This window comes from Drosophila sechellia, chromosome 3L (assembly GCF_004382195.2).
Source record: "Drosophila sechellia strain sech25 chromosome 3L, ASM438219v1, whole genome shotgun sequence".
Taxonomy (NCBI): Eukaryota; Metazoa; Arthropoda; class Insecta; order Diptera; family Drosophilidae; genus Drosophila; species Drosophila sechellia.
The window spans coordinates 3,438,066-3,452,054 of record NC_045951.1 but is presented as its reverse complement, the minus strand read 5'-3'; the positions used below and the strand labels follow the sequence as shown (position 1 = coordinate 3,452,054).

General features: G+C 44.2%; 6 protein-coding genes across 7 annotated transcripts in view; 3 read left to right on the top strand and 3 right to left on the bottom strand.

The window, feature by feature from the left end:
- The window catches only part of LOC6610644, a 37,168-nt gene extending 36,857 nt beyond the window's left edge, over positions 1-311 (bottom strand). For both annotated transcript variants that reach the window (XM_032717720.1, XM_032717721.1), the window contains exon 1: positions 124-311. In XM_032717720.1, coding sequence (XP_032573611.1) covers positions 124-144 — 21 coding nt within the window. In that variant the 5' untranslated portion in view covers positions 145-311. The remainder of the gene's footprint in view (positions 1-123) is intronic.
- A 416-nt stretch (positions 312-727) lies between these two features.
- LOC6610642 lies at positions 728-1,262 on the top strand. Its single transcript, XM_002035173.2, has 2 exons — positions 728-920; positions 989-1,262. Exons 1-2 carry the CDS (start codon positions 806-808, stop codon positions 1,021-1,023), a joined length of 150 nt encoding a protein of 49 aa, XP_002035209.1. The 5' UTR covers positions 728-805; the 3' UTR covers positions 1,024-1,262.
- A 227-nt stretch (positions 1,263-1,489) lies between these two features.
- Positions 1,490-4,838, top strand: LOC6610641 (solute carrier family 35 member C2). The gene is made up of 4 exons (XM_002035172.2): positions 1,490-1,763; positions 1,820-2,454; positions 3,218-3,470; positions 3,529-4,838. Exons 2-4 carry the CDS (start codon positions 1,846-1,848, stop codon positions 4,068-4,070), a joined length of 1,404 nt encoding a protein of 467 aa, XP_002035208.1. The 5' UTR covers positions 1,490-1,763; positions 1,820-1,845; the 3' UTR covers positions 4,071-4,838.
- A 78-nt stretch (positions 4,839-4,916) lies between these two features.
- LOC6610640 (cyclin-J) lies at positions 4,917-6,429 on the bottom strand. Its single transcript, XM_002035171.2, has 4 exons — positions 6,230-6,429; positions 5,980-6,166; positions 5,493-5,915; positions 4,917-5,438 (listed from the first exon to the last, which is right to left on the bottom strand). The coding sequence occupies exons 1-4, from the start codon at positions 6,311-6,313 to the stop codon at positions 4,969-4,971; spliced, it is 1,164 nt and encodes a 387-aa protein (XP_002035207.1). The 5' UTR covers positions 6,314-6,429; the 3' UTR covers positions 4,917-4,968.
- Positions 6,430-6,540: 111 nt separating this feature from the next.
- On the bottom strand, positions 6,541-11,567 carry LOC6610639 (probable RNA helicase armi). Its single transcript, XM_002035170.2, has 8 exons — positions 11,427-11,567; positions 11,221-11,348; positions 10,112-10,765; positions 9,607-10,035; positions 8,938-9,540; positions 7,916-8,878; positions 7,043-7,846; positions 6,541-6,987 (listed from the first exon to the last, which is right to left on the bottom strand). The coding sequence occupies exons 3-8, from the start codon at positions 10,553-10,555 to the stop codon at positions 6,691-6,693; spliced, it is 3,540 nt and encodes a 1,179-aa protein (XP_002035206.1). The 5' UTR covers positions 10,556-10,765; positions 11,221-11,348; positions 11,427-11,567; the 3' UTR covers positions 6,541-6,690.
- A 685-nt stretch (positions 11,568-12,252) lies between these two features.
- The window catches only part of LOC6610637 (eukaryotic translation initiation factor 5B), a 32,289-nt gene continuing 30,552 nt past the window's right edge, over positions 12,253-13,989 (top strand). Inside the window, exons 1-2 of the mRNA XM_032717933.1 lie at positions 12,253-12,689; positions 12,763-13,913. Of these exons, the coding sequence (XP_032573824.1) occupies positions 12,619-12,689; positions 12,763-13,913 (1,222 nt within the window). The 5' untranslated portion in view covers positions 12,253-12,618. The remainder of the gene's footprint in view (positions 12,690-12,762; positions 13,914-13,989) is intronic.

Below are 13,989 nucleotides of genomic sequence, written 5' to 3'. Positions count from 1 at the left end.
AAAATACCGTAACATTTCGCCCGATTGCTGATAATCTGCCTTTATATAAGCTGGTAAAATTAAAAGGACACCCATCAAAGGTCCTTTGCGATATTTGATTGGCATTGCTTTGACTCCTCTCACCTGTTCCACAACTGTCGACATTTTGGTCTGTGTTTTATTTAACTAACTGCACTGCTCGCTATTTTGCTTCACTTTGTCGCTGTGCTTTTCGCACTCTTTGTTTTAAAAAAGGATTCGAAAAGTTTATTTTTTTAAACCGCACCGCATTTTGGTTGTGTTTGCTTTTTCTTGAGAGATTTACAATTGTACGAGCTTTGGGGGAAAATTCTTTAGCTTCAAACGCGCAACGAATCCGACGAGTTGCTGCTGCTGAAATCAACTAAAAATCCTTTTTTGGCGAGCAGGATACTCACGGATTTTTATCCTTGCTTAAGAGTAGTGTGGCCACACGGATGTTGGAAATATACCGAAATATACCGGCGACAGGATTAGATAAAAGGTGCAACACTCCGATATGTATGCTCACAGATGTTAACAGAGGTTAGCAGAGGCGTTAACTAACAGTGCTGATTGTATTTCAATTGAATTTAATTAAATTAAAATACATAACATACATAACTAAACAACATAATTTTTAGAATTATTATTATTGCAATGTTTGTTTTCTACTGAATGTTAACATATGGAAATATTTTCCGCAATGTATTTTTCAGCAAGCCAGGAACGGTCACTCTAAATACTTTTTTAGTGCAATTCGCACGTTTTTCGTTGTAAATAAATAAAAAAAATATATTAATCAAAGATGTTCCGCCTGCAGCAGTCGCAACCCGATCCCGCCGAGGAGCAGAAGCGCGTGGCAGCCGAAGTCCGCTTCAATTTCATCCTATTTGGAGCCGTAATAGCCGCTGTTCGCTTGGGTACGCGAAATTCTTATGTAAAGTCACTCAGTCCTTATATTTTCCATTTGTTTATCTTGTGTAAATAGCTCCCATGGTCCTGAAGCATTTAAATACGGCGTAGAAGTAAAGAAAGATCGAAGATGACTAAAAGCTGTCTACTTATTTAAAAACGTTATCAATTATCTAGTTGATCAAGAAATTATAGCAAAATCCTAAGTAACTGGCACGCGACATGCATTTATTTAAAAGCTCTTTGACCCATTTGATGTCTTTTAAAGTTTAAATCGATGCATTATAAATGTTTGGTAAATGTCAAGCGAACGAAAGCGAATAAAAAACAAGGAACATATAACTTATAAACCAAGGCTTTTAATGTTAAAACCTACTAGGAGTTTATAAACATATAAGAATATGGTTCGTTTAACTTGCTGTCCATCTAATCTTAACATGCAAATGAAACAATAAAACAAATCTTATTGTCAACAATTGCTGTTTAAATAACTTTATAGTTCGCGCTATCGATATATCGATAACGCACACCCAGTGGCCGCCAGCGCTGGCACATCTAGCCCAAATCGCTGTACTGCTCCTCCCACGCCAGTCGAATCTGTCGCCAAACGAGCCGATCGCCCATCACTGCCTGTGTATAAACAGTTGGCAAGAAACGAAGTCGAAAAACAGAAGTTTTGCTCGAAATGGCCGCGTAAAAACCCATTAAAGCCACTTTCATTACTGCACGACCGAATCGGAATATATATATATATAAAATAGTGGCAGATAACAGGCGGAGAAGCGGAAAAGCAGCGAAACACCCGGAACATATTGATACATATGGACGTAGACTTCAAGATAACGAAAGAAGTAAGTTGCCGCGTCGCGTTTTCCATACATTTACCTTTCACTGGCTGTTTCTTTAGCTTTCAGGCATTTCCGATAATATATAATGGTGGCGGCAAAGTACGAGCGGCTGAATACCAGTGGTGAGGTGGGCGGGAATGGAAATGGGAATGCCAGCGATGCAGAAGACGAGGAGATCGAACTCCATTTGACGCAGAAGACGCAGCTGAGCAATGGCCAATGGTTGCGCCAGAGCAACTTCAAGTACGCCAGCGGAAAGTGCGGATCCGGCGAGACGCCGTGCAGCAACGAAACGTTGGCCCAGGAGAACATGATGATGCAGATGGCCGTGGGTACGCTGGCCATTATCTTCCTGTATCTGGCGCTATCCATATCGCTGACATTCTACCAAACGGACATCAACCGGCAGATGCCCTTTCCCCTGGCCATCGTAACCTATCATCTGGTTGTGAAGTTCCTTCTGGCCGCCGCGGCGCGCAGAATCTACAGGATGCGAGTGGGTCGATCGCGGGTTCAGTTGGATTGGAGGCTCGCCCTGCGGAAAATGGCACCCACTGGAGTTGCCAGTGCCATCGACATTGGATTCTCGAACTGGGGCCTGGCTCTGGTGCCCATTTCCCTCTACACCATGACCAAGTCCTCGACCATTGTCTTCATCCTGCTGTTCGCCATTGCTTTTGGACTGGAGAAGAAGGTGAGTCAATGTGCTATCCGCGAATACATACTGAAATAATTATATTTAAAATCACGTAAACGAGTTTTTATGAGCGTAATCTATTTAACTGTATAAAAAGACCTTACAGGTGCAAAAATTTTTACAACTTTTAAAGATTCTTATCAAATTGTATTCTATATGTTCAAGGAATTTAAGTTAAAGGGAATTAGATATGATATGAGAACATACTTCTTAAACATTTTAATCATTAACAGGTTAATGATAATTGTATTGATAGCCCTCAACGATTGCGAAAAATTTTTGGAAACCAAGTAGTTTCAGTATTTTATCAAATATAAATAAGTTCGTTGATAATATTTTTACCTATTGAAATCAAAACAAATTCACTTAATGAGACTTGATTATTTTCCAACAGCAACACGATAAAGAAAAGATAAAAACCATTATCTCGGATATTATTTTTGTAGACTATAAATGTTGCATTATTATCAGTCAATTGTAAGCAATCCATTTACCTAGTCACTTAACTTGTAGATAACGAATTTGGCATATTTATAAACATGCGATGATGTTGATATTAACATTAGAGCATATACTTATCAGTTAGATAATAAAAAAAAAGGAATAAAAATAGCACCAAACAGGTTTGATATGTGCTAAGTATTTGAAACTTGCTAGTCTAGTTTCTTATGACTAGACCTGAATTGGTAAAACCCAAGAATTATCAAAGATTGCACTTTCTTTGTGTCGAAATGGCATTAATGGCATTATTTACTTTTAGAGCTGGTATCTGGTCTCGATTGTGGGCCTGATAGGCACTGGCCTTCTGATGTTCACCTACAAGTCAACGGACTTCAATGCCCTGGGTTTCTTCTTCATCCTTTTCGCCTCGCTGAGCAGCGGACTGCGATGGAGTTTTGCGCAGTTCATAATGCAGAAATCGAAGCTAGGCTTGCACAATCCCATCGACATGATATATTACATGCAGCCGTGGATGATTGCCTCGCTGGTGCCCCTCGTAATTGGAATCGAAGGTTAGTTTGTGGCTTATTACTTGAAAATGAGTGTCTAATTACCCCCAATCCTCTCCAGGTGCCGGCCTCATCGCGGTAATAGAAGATCTGCACAACCACACCTCGAATGAGATAACTTGGGTCATTGCGAGGATATCAGCGGGCGCTTTGTTGGCTTTCCTTATGGAGTTCAGCGAGTTCCTGGTGCTCTGCAAGACCTCCAGTCTGACGCTCTCGATAGCCGGCATTTTCAAGGATATCTGCCAATTGGCACTAGCCGTGACCATCAGGAAAGACCACCTGAGTGTCATCAACTACATTGGCTTGATCATTTGCCTGGCGGGTATCGTTTGCCACCTCCTGCTCAAGTACTCCAATATGAAGGAGATGCAGCGGCAGCAGGAGTTGCAGCTCGATAACGACCAGGAGGAGTCGTTGCCAAGGGAGTACAAATTCAACGAGGGCAGTGCCATTGTGGGTATCCATGTGAAGTCGCACTCCACGCTGACGGTGCCATTGCTGGAGCAAACCGACTCGGAGGACGAGTCTGGTGCGAGCAACAAACAGAACGCCTCCGATGTGATCTTCGACGTGCTGAAGCGACGCGACATGCAGCGATGAAAGCCAATCCTTGTACAGATGTCCTGTAAATGTTGTAAATTCAAACTACTTTTATGTTTACCAGCACCTTGGCCCATGCAACTACCTACCACACTGGGATTAGCAATGCAGGTTTAAGTAAGCTAGTTAGTTTGACACCCTTCATTCCTTCCGACACCGATTCCCTCAACTTCCTCGATGCATTCCCGCCTTGTGCATTTAGGGGCTAGGCTAGATATATGAGACGTACGTCAAATTGAAGTGTGTGTGTGTAATGAGTACACTCATGTTTAAGTTGATTTGATTGTAACGACACGAAATCTAAGGGACAAAGAGTAATCTTTGGACTACCAATTAACCTTTAAATAGGAGTTAGTTTTAATCTTTTTGCATTTGTGAAGCTGAAAATGTATTGAGAACTGTCCAAAGTTTGCTTGAGTTCCGAAATCGATCTCGTTTCTTTTTTGTAAAAACTCAATCTTAAGTCATACGACCTATGTAAAAATAAGAAAGCCTTAATGACCCTTTCATTGTTTCTTAACTGGCATCTTTAATTTGGCACTCCAAATTGAATTATAAACCCTTAAAGTTATAAGAATTTTAAATTTAAAAGCTCCCGCAAACGTTTGATTAAATTAAACAAGGGGCATTGTTCTTTAGCGAATTATAAATAATGTCTTTGTTGTTTTTAGTTAATGCATCATTTTTGTTGAGTTTTTGACATATTGTATTTATAAGTTTATAAGATAATTTCAAATAAATATGAAATACATATATATTAAAGCATAACATCACGAATTTAATATGGGTGAGGTTCAACTCAATTGAACAAGACCATATCTACGTTATTGATGTCATTTCACTTTTAAGTATTTGGATTTCCTCCAAATGGTAATAGTTTCTTCTTTTTTCCTCTGCACTAATCTTTGGGTACACTCACGACTTTGGCGTGTTTCAATGGGTGAAGGTTTTCGGAATCGTCTTCAAAGCGCGGGCGCTTCAAATTGATGTGCTCTTTGGGAAGCAAAGTCGATGAATGTCGTGGAGGTGGATTCTGCAGCTGCACGGTAATTATGTTGCAGGTCTCTAGTGTGACCACTTCATCGGACACCACCAGGTTTGTGTTCTCAGTGAAGGACTCCTCGAATCCGGAATCGGGACTGGCTAAGCTCTGGTTGGTCTGAACAGAGGGACTGCCGTAGTCGGGCTGAATAGTATGGTAATAATGATAGTCGGTCAGGACGTTCATGTAGGGCTCGACATGAGCCTCAGTGTAGGAGGTCAGTCCGACGAGGTACTGCGACCAGCGCCTGACTCCGCTGACCTGGCGAACTGCAGCAATGCAGGCGGCAGCCAAAAGGGATGGCAGATCGTTGGCAAATCTGGAAACTGAATGAGTGTATAAGTGGTATCCAGTACCTTCCTTGGCAATTCGATACTCACTGTACAATGTGTAATCCGCCATGCGAAGGAGCAACTGCGCCAACATGGACAGCATCTCTTCGAAGCTTATATATCGCTGGTATGGCTGGGTGTGATTGTTCCGCTCGCACTCATCCAACATTTCGGTGTAGTTCTTGAAATCGGAGCGAGTGAGAAAACTGCAGGCGAAGAGCTCCACAAAACTGGCGGTGGTAGGACGTATTAGCTCGAAGTTCAGGAAGCACAGGATCTTCCTTTCCACAGCCTTGTACTCGAATGCCGTATAGGAGTTCTTGACCAATTGGTTCATTTCGCAGTAGCGCGGAATAAACGCTTCCGTGTTTTCGATCTGCGCAGCTATATGAAGACAAGTGATGGCCACCAGAAGCAGCTTGTCCGGGCGGATTTTGTAGTAATCAACAAAGCGATCCATATAGTAGACGGCTGGAGTGAAACGAGTATCAATGAGTTGTGTGCGTGCAGCGAGGCTCCACTGTACAGGGCTCACCCAGGTGCAGAGCACAGCGACTAAGCTTGTGGGTGCTGGTCGCCAGTTTAAGCAACTGCAGCATTCTTCGGCGCTCGTTCAGCTGCGGCGAAAGGTAAAAGAAAGGCCGCCGGCGGAGTTCTTGCTCCCTCATGGTCAAAAATATATCCCGGGCATAGTCGCTGAGCCAGTGCGTCTTGGCCAGGCGCTACAAATTGGTATTTAACGAAATAAAGTTGGACTCGCAAAAGTTAAGCACATGTCCGTTCACCTCGACATCTGCTTGCGGACAAGTTTTCTTCAATTTGCGATCGACGACGAAGATGTTCTGCTCGGCAGCCACATTCTGCTCCATTATATCGAAATCGAATGAAATGACTTAAATCACAGATATTAAGGCAACAACTTAACGGCGGAAAGAGCAAAACAAATGAAGGAGAAAACAAAAGGAGCGCAAATATGGCGCTACAACGGTTCCGGCCAGTGCTACCACACTGCGAAGCCAAACGAGCAGGGTTGCCAGACTGACCTCAGGAGTGTTACCATTTGGTAATATTGCCACATATGTAAATTTAAAACAAGTTTATTGAAAATTTGTTTTATTTTATTTTGTCAATAACAAGTGTTTTCTCAACAACAATCAAAATCTAATAATAAACTGTCATATGTGCTTAGTTCAAATCATCTGTAGTAGATAATGATACACTGTGCACTGGATATTTTGTAGTTGAGTTAAGGCACGAATGTTTCCAAGCAAACAGGGACCTCATCTTCCTGATTTACCAGCATTTGAGGCAGATCACAGCCAAAATAGGCGTTATTTTTGGCACAGAACAGGATTAGCTGGCGCCAGCACTCGTCGACGGCCAGAAGATGGGGATTCCCGAAGATGATCATCATGGCGCGTGCTCGGGAAACGGCCACGTTAAATCGCTTGCTGCAACGCACGAATCCCAAGGAAAAGTGGGCATCCAGGCGCAGGATCTCTTCTGATGAACGCACCGTGGAGATTAGCATAATGTCACGTTCCTGGAAATAACGAACGTTAAATGTGCACGTAATATCGATTTCAGTTCCGCCCCACCTGTCCCTGAAACTCCTCGACGGATCCAATCTTCGGCATGACCACGTCGGTGCCAATGAACATACTCCGCAGCATCTTCACCTGCTTTTGATAGGGCGTGATTATACCGATCTGGTCGGCAGTCACATTAGCGCGGTACAGGGCGATGGTCATTAGGAACACTTCCCTGACCTCTTGGGGATTGAACCAGGAAGGGGAATCGTTATTTTGCCTGTTTTCGCCAATGATTCCGTAAAAGAACGTGCCGTGTGCTTGCGGGATATCTTTTTCTGTCTCAAATACACACCGCAGTTTACTTAGAAGGCGAGATTCCCTTGAATCCGTTTCGGAAACCACTGGGATCAGTTCGTCATCGTAGAATAGCCTGTTATAAATGCTCATAACGGACGGTAATGCTCGGTAATTGTACAACAATTTGGTCAGCACTAGTGGATTGTAGCCTGAGCTGTCGGGAAATCGCTGAAGATCTTTTCGATACGGCGAGCGTTCCAGCAATCTCTCCAGGAAGGATATGGAAAATCCCATTTTCTTGCCAATTTGAGTGTGCACAACAGACTGCAACTGGCGAGGATCACCTGACAGAACAACTTGACAGCGTTTCTTCGTTAGCATTACAATGGGTACCATTGTTTCTGGTTCGGTGCATTGACCAGCCTCATCGAACAGCACGTGAGTGAAATGGCCCGCTGGAAACCCCAATTGTAAAAAGTTTCCCAAAGTAGTGCAGGTGGAGATGGTAATGCGATGAGTACCCATAAACTTAGCTTGACAGCAAAGCTTCAATCCCGATTCGGTGACCACCATCTATAGCAAATAGCAACAAAGCCAAGATTAATTGGTGTCCAATCGAAATGATTACATTTTTCTACTCACCTTGTCCTCGCAACTGCCCACAGCACCGACATCACTTGTGGCGCAGTAGCTCATTAGTTCTGGCGGAATCAAGTCTCTCTCCACTTGATTAAACGAGACGAGTCGAATGAAATCCCCCTGGAGTAAAGCTTTGCTATCGATGAGCCTCTTTGTCACCAAATCAGCTGAGCTGTTCGATGGTGTTCCAACCAAGATTCGGGCACCAGGCAGATTCCTAACCAACTGGAGTAGGGTCTCAACCAGTGTCACTGTTTTTCCACTGCCCGGAGGCCCAAACAGCACATAGGGAATGTTCTCCGCTTCACCGCGCAGTATATTGAAAACAGCACGTTTTTGGATGGCATTTAGCGACTGATTATACCACTCTAATTTCGAATCGTACAAGTACATGTCGTCATCCTTCATATAAACATCCAGCTGGGGATTCTCGCGCTTGGTTACTTTGCTGGGAAACAAGAAATCCTCGCCTATTACTCCTACAATTTTGGAGATCGCATGGTGCTGCTTGCGAAAGCTGTAGCGTGAGAAATAGAACTCTAGTCGATAGTCCTCGCCATTATATTTCTCCTGGAAACTGGATTGGAATTTGAGTAGAATGCGATCGAAGAGCACCTTATGGATAATGCCCTCGTAGGACTTGGTGGTCCCGGAATTGGGATCCGACCAGGGATTAATGACTCGCACTGTATCGCCAATGACCAGCGACGGTCGACGCTCGGCTAGATTCTCGATCTGCAGCGTGAGGAACTCTCCGTCACGCAGAAAGTGGGCTCGGTCCCTGTCGTAGTTGCGGAAATTCACGAAGCACTCAATCTCCTCCAGGTGTAGCAGCAATCTGAAACGGTGCATATAGGTTTTAACGCTTAGGGGTTCCCTGAGAAATGAATAGTGCTGCTCAATGGTTTCGATCATTTCTTGTCGTCGTTCAGTAGTCAAACAAATTTGGCGCAATTGCTTGGGCACCTTAAAAAACGGTAGTATTAAAAATGAGAGTATTTTTTATTGTGAGGAGAACTCCTTACTTCAAAGGAACCCAAACGCAGGGCAACAAATCGGCGCTTGGTAACAATATGTTGTCCCGGGATGACATCCAACTTGTTGCACCAAACTTGGTTGGCGTAGAATCGGGACCTCTCATGGCTGTTACGACCGGGTGCTATCAAAGCTTCAGCTGCTATCATACGTTTCTCCGCTTCAGCGGCTTCCTCCTTGGTTTTGCACACTATCACCGTGAAGACGCGCTTCACCTTCAGTAGATCAAAATTCAGCTCGTACTTTTCGATTGCTTCCCCCAGGAACTGCGTGTGGATCTCAAAGGTCACTGTTATTTCGGAGCCGCTGGTCATTTCCTTGGATTCGAGAGGGCTGGTCACGCTCAACTGAGACTCACTGTCATTGCAGACGGTGATGCTCTCCAGGCGCAAAGTGCGGTTAAGATTGTTGGTCAGCTTTATAGATACGCTTTGCTTTTGCCAGAGCTCTGTGGTGATGAAGCGATTTACACCAGTCACCGTAACTGCTAATCCACTGACCGATAATCCCATACTGCCCTGCTGAGTCAGCTTGGTAGCCCCAAAATTTTTTTCCAGCGGAGTAATCCTAATGGCGCGTCTCGTAAACTTGGACTGGGGAATTAAAACACACGTATAAAGAAGAAAATCGCAAAGTTTTATGTTCCTTCTTTAACTTACATACTGACACTCGATAAGATCGGCGAGCACAATGTCGTCCAGATGAAGTTCCGTGCCTGTGGGCAAGTCCGTCTTTAAAACGTAGGTTTCCGGACCGAGCACAACTATGTCCATGTACACGCGCTGCACAATGCACTTTTCACCTTCCTGAATGCGGGTGGGAAATAACTTTGTCACCTCCAGGATTTCTCCCTGTTTGTCCACGAAACCGTCATCCAGCTGAATGTTGCACTCTAGGCGCACTCGATCTCCATTCGTTGGGATGAAGTTCATCTCGATGTTGTCTAGCTCGACGGTCAGCTGTCCGTAATCCGTTTCCACGTCTATGGAAGATGCCAGACGCTGGCTAATCAGACCCAAAACGCGCCTTGTTTCGGTGTTAAAGAATTTCGGCTTTTCGTTCTTCAGGTTGTCTACAGCTTTCTCAATCTGACAGAAGTTGGGATTATAGATATTAAGCATTGGCTTTCAAAAATGTCTAATAAATCTAATACCATGCGCTTACCTCCTGTTGGCTTGTGTCCTCCCAGCAATGCTCAAGGATACGCTTCACCTTGACCACCCGCATGGCTTCCCCCGTTGTAAAAGTCAAATATTCCACTACACATCCGACTTGTAGATCCAAGATGATATCCTCTGCCACCTTGCAATCGAAGAAAACGTCTTTGTCGATGACTCCCCGATCGCTTTCCAGACTGGTGATCACACCCTTTCTGGCGGTGCAGAAACTTTCTTTATTGACGTCCATTTCTGAAAGTCCATGCGTAAGCTCAGCGATCTTGTCACTTAAAACCCCATCCATTTCGTTGGGATTAGCCTTAAGCTGTTGATCCATCTTCTCCTCCATTAGTTTTCGGTCTAAAAAGCTATTCTCCCGATTCAAACTTTCCACGATATCCTCCCGGTTACGACCCGGGTTCGTGAAAAACTTGCTAACGTATGTGAACATTTTTGCTCGATAGATGCTCTGCCGTTCCTACTGCGCTGCTTTTTTGTCGAGACTCTCATACATCCAGTCGGTTTCGCTGAGATAGCTTAATTCCTTGCGCAGATTCTGCAGACGCTTCAAGTGGTTCTCCGACGTCTCCGCCGCCTTCCCGCACTCGGTGGTTTCGCTCTGCGATTCCGCCTTGTCAGCTCCGATCTCGGGTTTCTTAGCCTGAAAATGTAGACCAACTATAATGTAAACATTTGAGAACGTACAGAGTTGCCATCTATGACACCGACGGCTTAATTATCCTACAATTTTCATTTAAGAACATTTTGTTGTTATACTTAATATTTATACTATACTATATTTATATTATACTATATTTATTTATATGAGTATATATAAATTAAATTCTATTACGATATTAAGGCTCAACATCTGCATACACTTTCAGCATGTTTTGTAACGGAAAATTAAAAGCTTTGTGTTAGGTTTCTTGAATTCAATACTGATTTGTTTTCAGTGTAGGCTAATAAAATAACTGAAAAAACGCAAGTTTGAATGGAGAAGAAGTAACGGAAGTCTCAGGAAAAGACGGCAATAGTTTTTACAGTTATCCCTGCACTGTTTTCGTCTCCTTCTATCACGCAAAAATAAGGATGGAAACAACAACAAACTCATACCTCTGCTTCGCTGGATTCTACGGGAATATTGGTGGCCGTACCGCTTGTAGACGCTTCTTCTTTGATGGTTATACTACCGGATGCTTCACTGGACATTGTCCAATCACGAAATTACCTTGGTTATCAATCTGTGGACCAAATATGTGAGTTCCATACCGGCTTTTTGCAAATGCGCAGCTGCATTTGCTATGTTTACCCGTACTTACAAATATTCGTAACGCTGTTGAATTAATAGACGCACTGCACTTTGATTCTTAAGAATTCAATGGGAAATAGTCATAGTATTCGAAAAAACTCTGGATCCAAATTTCGAGCACAAAGCGTCTTGTCGAACTTTTAAGTGTGACCGGATATAGCGGCGTAGAAAATATCCCTGACAGTGGTATTTTCTTATAGTGTGTCAAATTATTTCTTATTTATTTATATTCTCCATATTTATAAATAAATCCCAAAAAATAAAATAAAACAAAAATGTTAGGAAAAGGACTCCTTTTTAGATTTTTGTTTTTGGAATCCTCATAAAATTCCTCATAAAACCACTAAAAAAAATTGACTCGATGCTGATAATACACACGCAGGTTTATGTTTTTTTTTTCAAGAGTACCTGCTAGTTATCTGTCACTTATATTTAAGAAATAAACAGTCAAATTCCGAAATATGCTAAATATTTTTCAGCAATCCGAACAGTCTTTCGAGTATATGTGTAAAAAAAGTCCATAGATGGTTTCCTTTTCCATAAATACCCGTGTGATCGATAAGATTAAAAAATATGTTCAATACTTTTCGCAGTTGAAATAGTTTACCAAATAGGAAAACCAACAAAACCAACTGCTGTATGTTTGATGAGTAAGAAACTGAGCACCAGCGGCGATAAATGGTTCCCGTAAACAGCGCACGCCAGCGCAGAGGCCGCGATTCTATTGAAATAAGTGTGTATATATATACAATATATCTTTATATACAACTATATAAAAACAAAATACCCCGCTCAACAGGTGATTACAGGGTATAATCGATAACCATAGCTCAGCCATTGTGATTTTCAGCAATCCACTCGCATGGTCACACTGCCTGTCCAACCCTCCCGCACCTTACCACTCGACCAACGTGCTTGTGTGCAGAATTTCCACGGCTAAATAAAACCAAAAATTGGCAAAGCGCCGTGTCAGATTTAGCTGTCGATTGCCGAATTCCGCAGGAGCAGAACCTCGTCGCCGGAGCCACCGAAGCGGAGTCACGATCAGAAGATCACCAGTACCAGGAGCACCCAGTGGACAGTCTTCCTTCTCTTTTTCTTGGCTGCTGAGGCGTCGCGTGTGCGGATCTTTCAGCGGTGAATAACCCACGGCTTTTTGTTTTCGGCCAGAGGAGGAGCGTGTTGCAGTCGCAAGCGGGAAGATGGTTAAAGCTAAAAAGGGCAAGAAAGAGATACTGACCAAGGTCGAAGGCGGTTCCTCGGCGGACGAAATGTGAGTCTTGTGCAAGTGCATGCCCACCTGCCAACTTGGCAAACTTTCTAACGCAAATTATTCAATCTTACAGCTCCGATGTGGACAGCGACCAGTTGAGCCTCAACAACAAGAAGAACCAACCCCTGAAGGGCAATAAAGCTGGCGATGACGATGTTAAAGCCGTGACCAAGGGGGTCAAGAAGCTTAATGTCAAAGGAAAAGGCAAAACAGGAAAAAATGACGACTCCGATGAGGAGGAGGTGGTGCCCGCCAAGGGCAAAGCTTCCAAGAAGTCAGCTTTTGAGCTCCTAATGGACGACGACGACCAGGACGAGCCCGCTGCACAGGAAAGTCAGTCTGAGGAGGAGGAAAAGGTAGTGATCTCCAAGCCACAGAAGAACGAAAAGAAGGGCAAAAAGGCCAAACGCAAGGGGAAGGACGACGACGATGAAGATCTGGACAAGGTTTTAGCTGAGCTTCAAGCGGAATACGCCGGCGAGGCTGCTCCTGCTCCCACTACTGTTGTTTCCCCCGAAGAACTGGCCGATGAGTTCTCCAAGAAAAAAAAGAACAAGAAGCAGGCCAAGCAGGCTGCTGTGGCAGAAAACGCCGGAGAGGATGAGGCCAGCGATGACGAGGAGGGCGGCAGCACTGTGAAGTCGGCTGCCCAGAAAAAGAAGGAGAAGAAGGAGCGCCAAAAGAAGGAGGCTGCCCTAGCCAAGCAAAAGGCAGCTACTGAACCCAAACCGAAGCCCGTGGAGAAACCTGCGCCAGAACCAGAGCCCGTAGCTACGGAAGAAGTCCAGCCCGCGGCCGAGGAAGAGGAGGAAAAGTCCAGCAAAAACAAGAAGAAGGGCAAGAAGGACAAAAAGGCCGAGCCTGAGGAGGAGAAGAAGGACACAAAGAAGAAGGGTATGTCTGCCGCCATGGTGGCGGCCATGCAGGAGCAGCTGAGAAAGCGAAAGGAGGAGGAGGAGCGCCTGGAGCGGGAGGAGGCAGAGCGAATTCGACTGGAGGATGAGCGCGAGGAAGCCCGCCTGGAGGCAGTGCGTCTGGAGGCCGAGAGGAAAGAGAAAAAGAAGCAGCGCGAGGCAGAGCGGAAGGCTCGCTTGAAGGCGGAAGGCAAACTGCTCACCAAGAAGCAGAAGGAGGATAGGGCTAGGGCACAGACTCTTCTGGAGTCTCTAAAGGCTCAGGGTCTTGAGATTCCTGATCCCAACGACAAGCGACCCACGCGGCCAGGTATGTAAATGACAGTTTTCATAAATTTGTATGCCGGGACATTATTTTTTGTGTTATTAGCTTACAATCTAAGTAT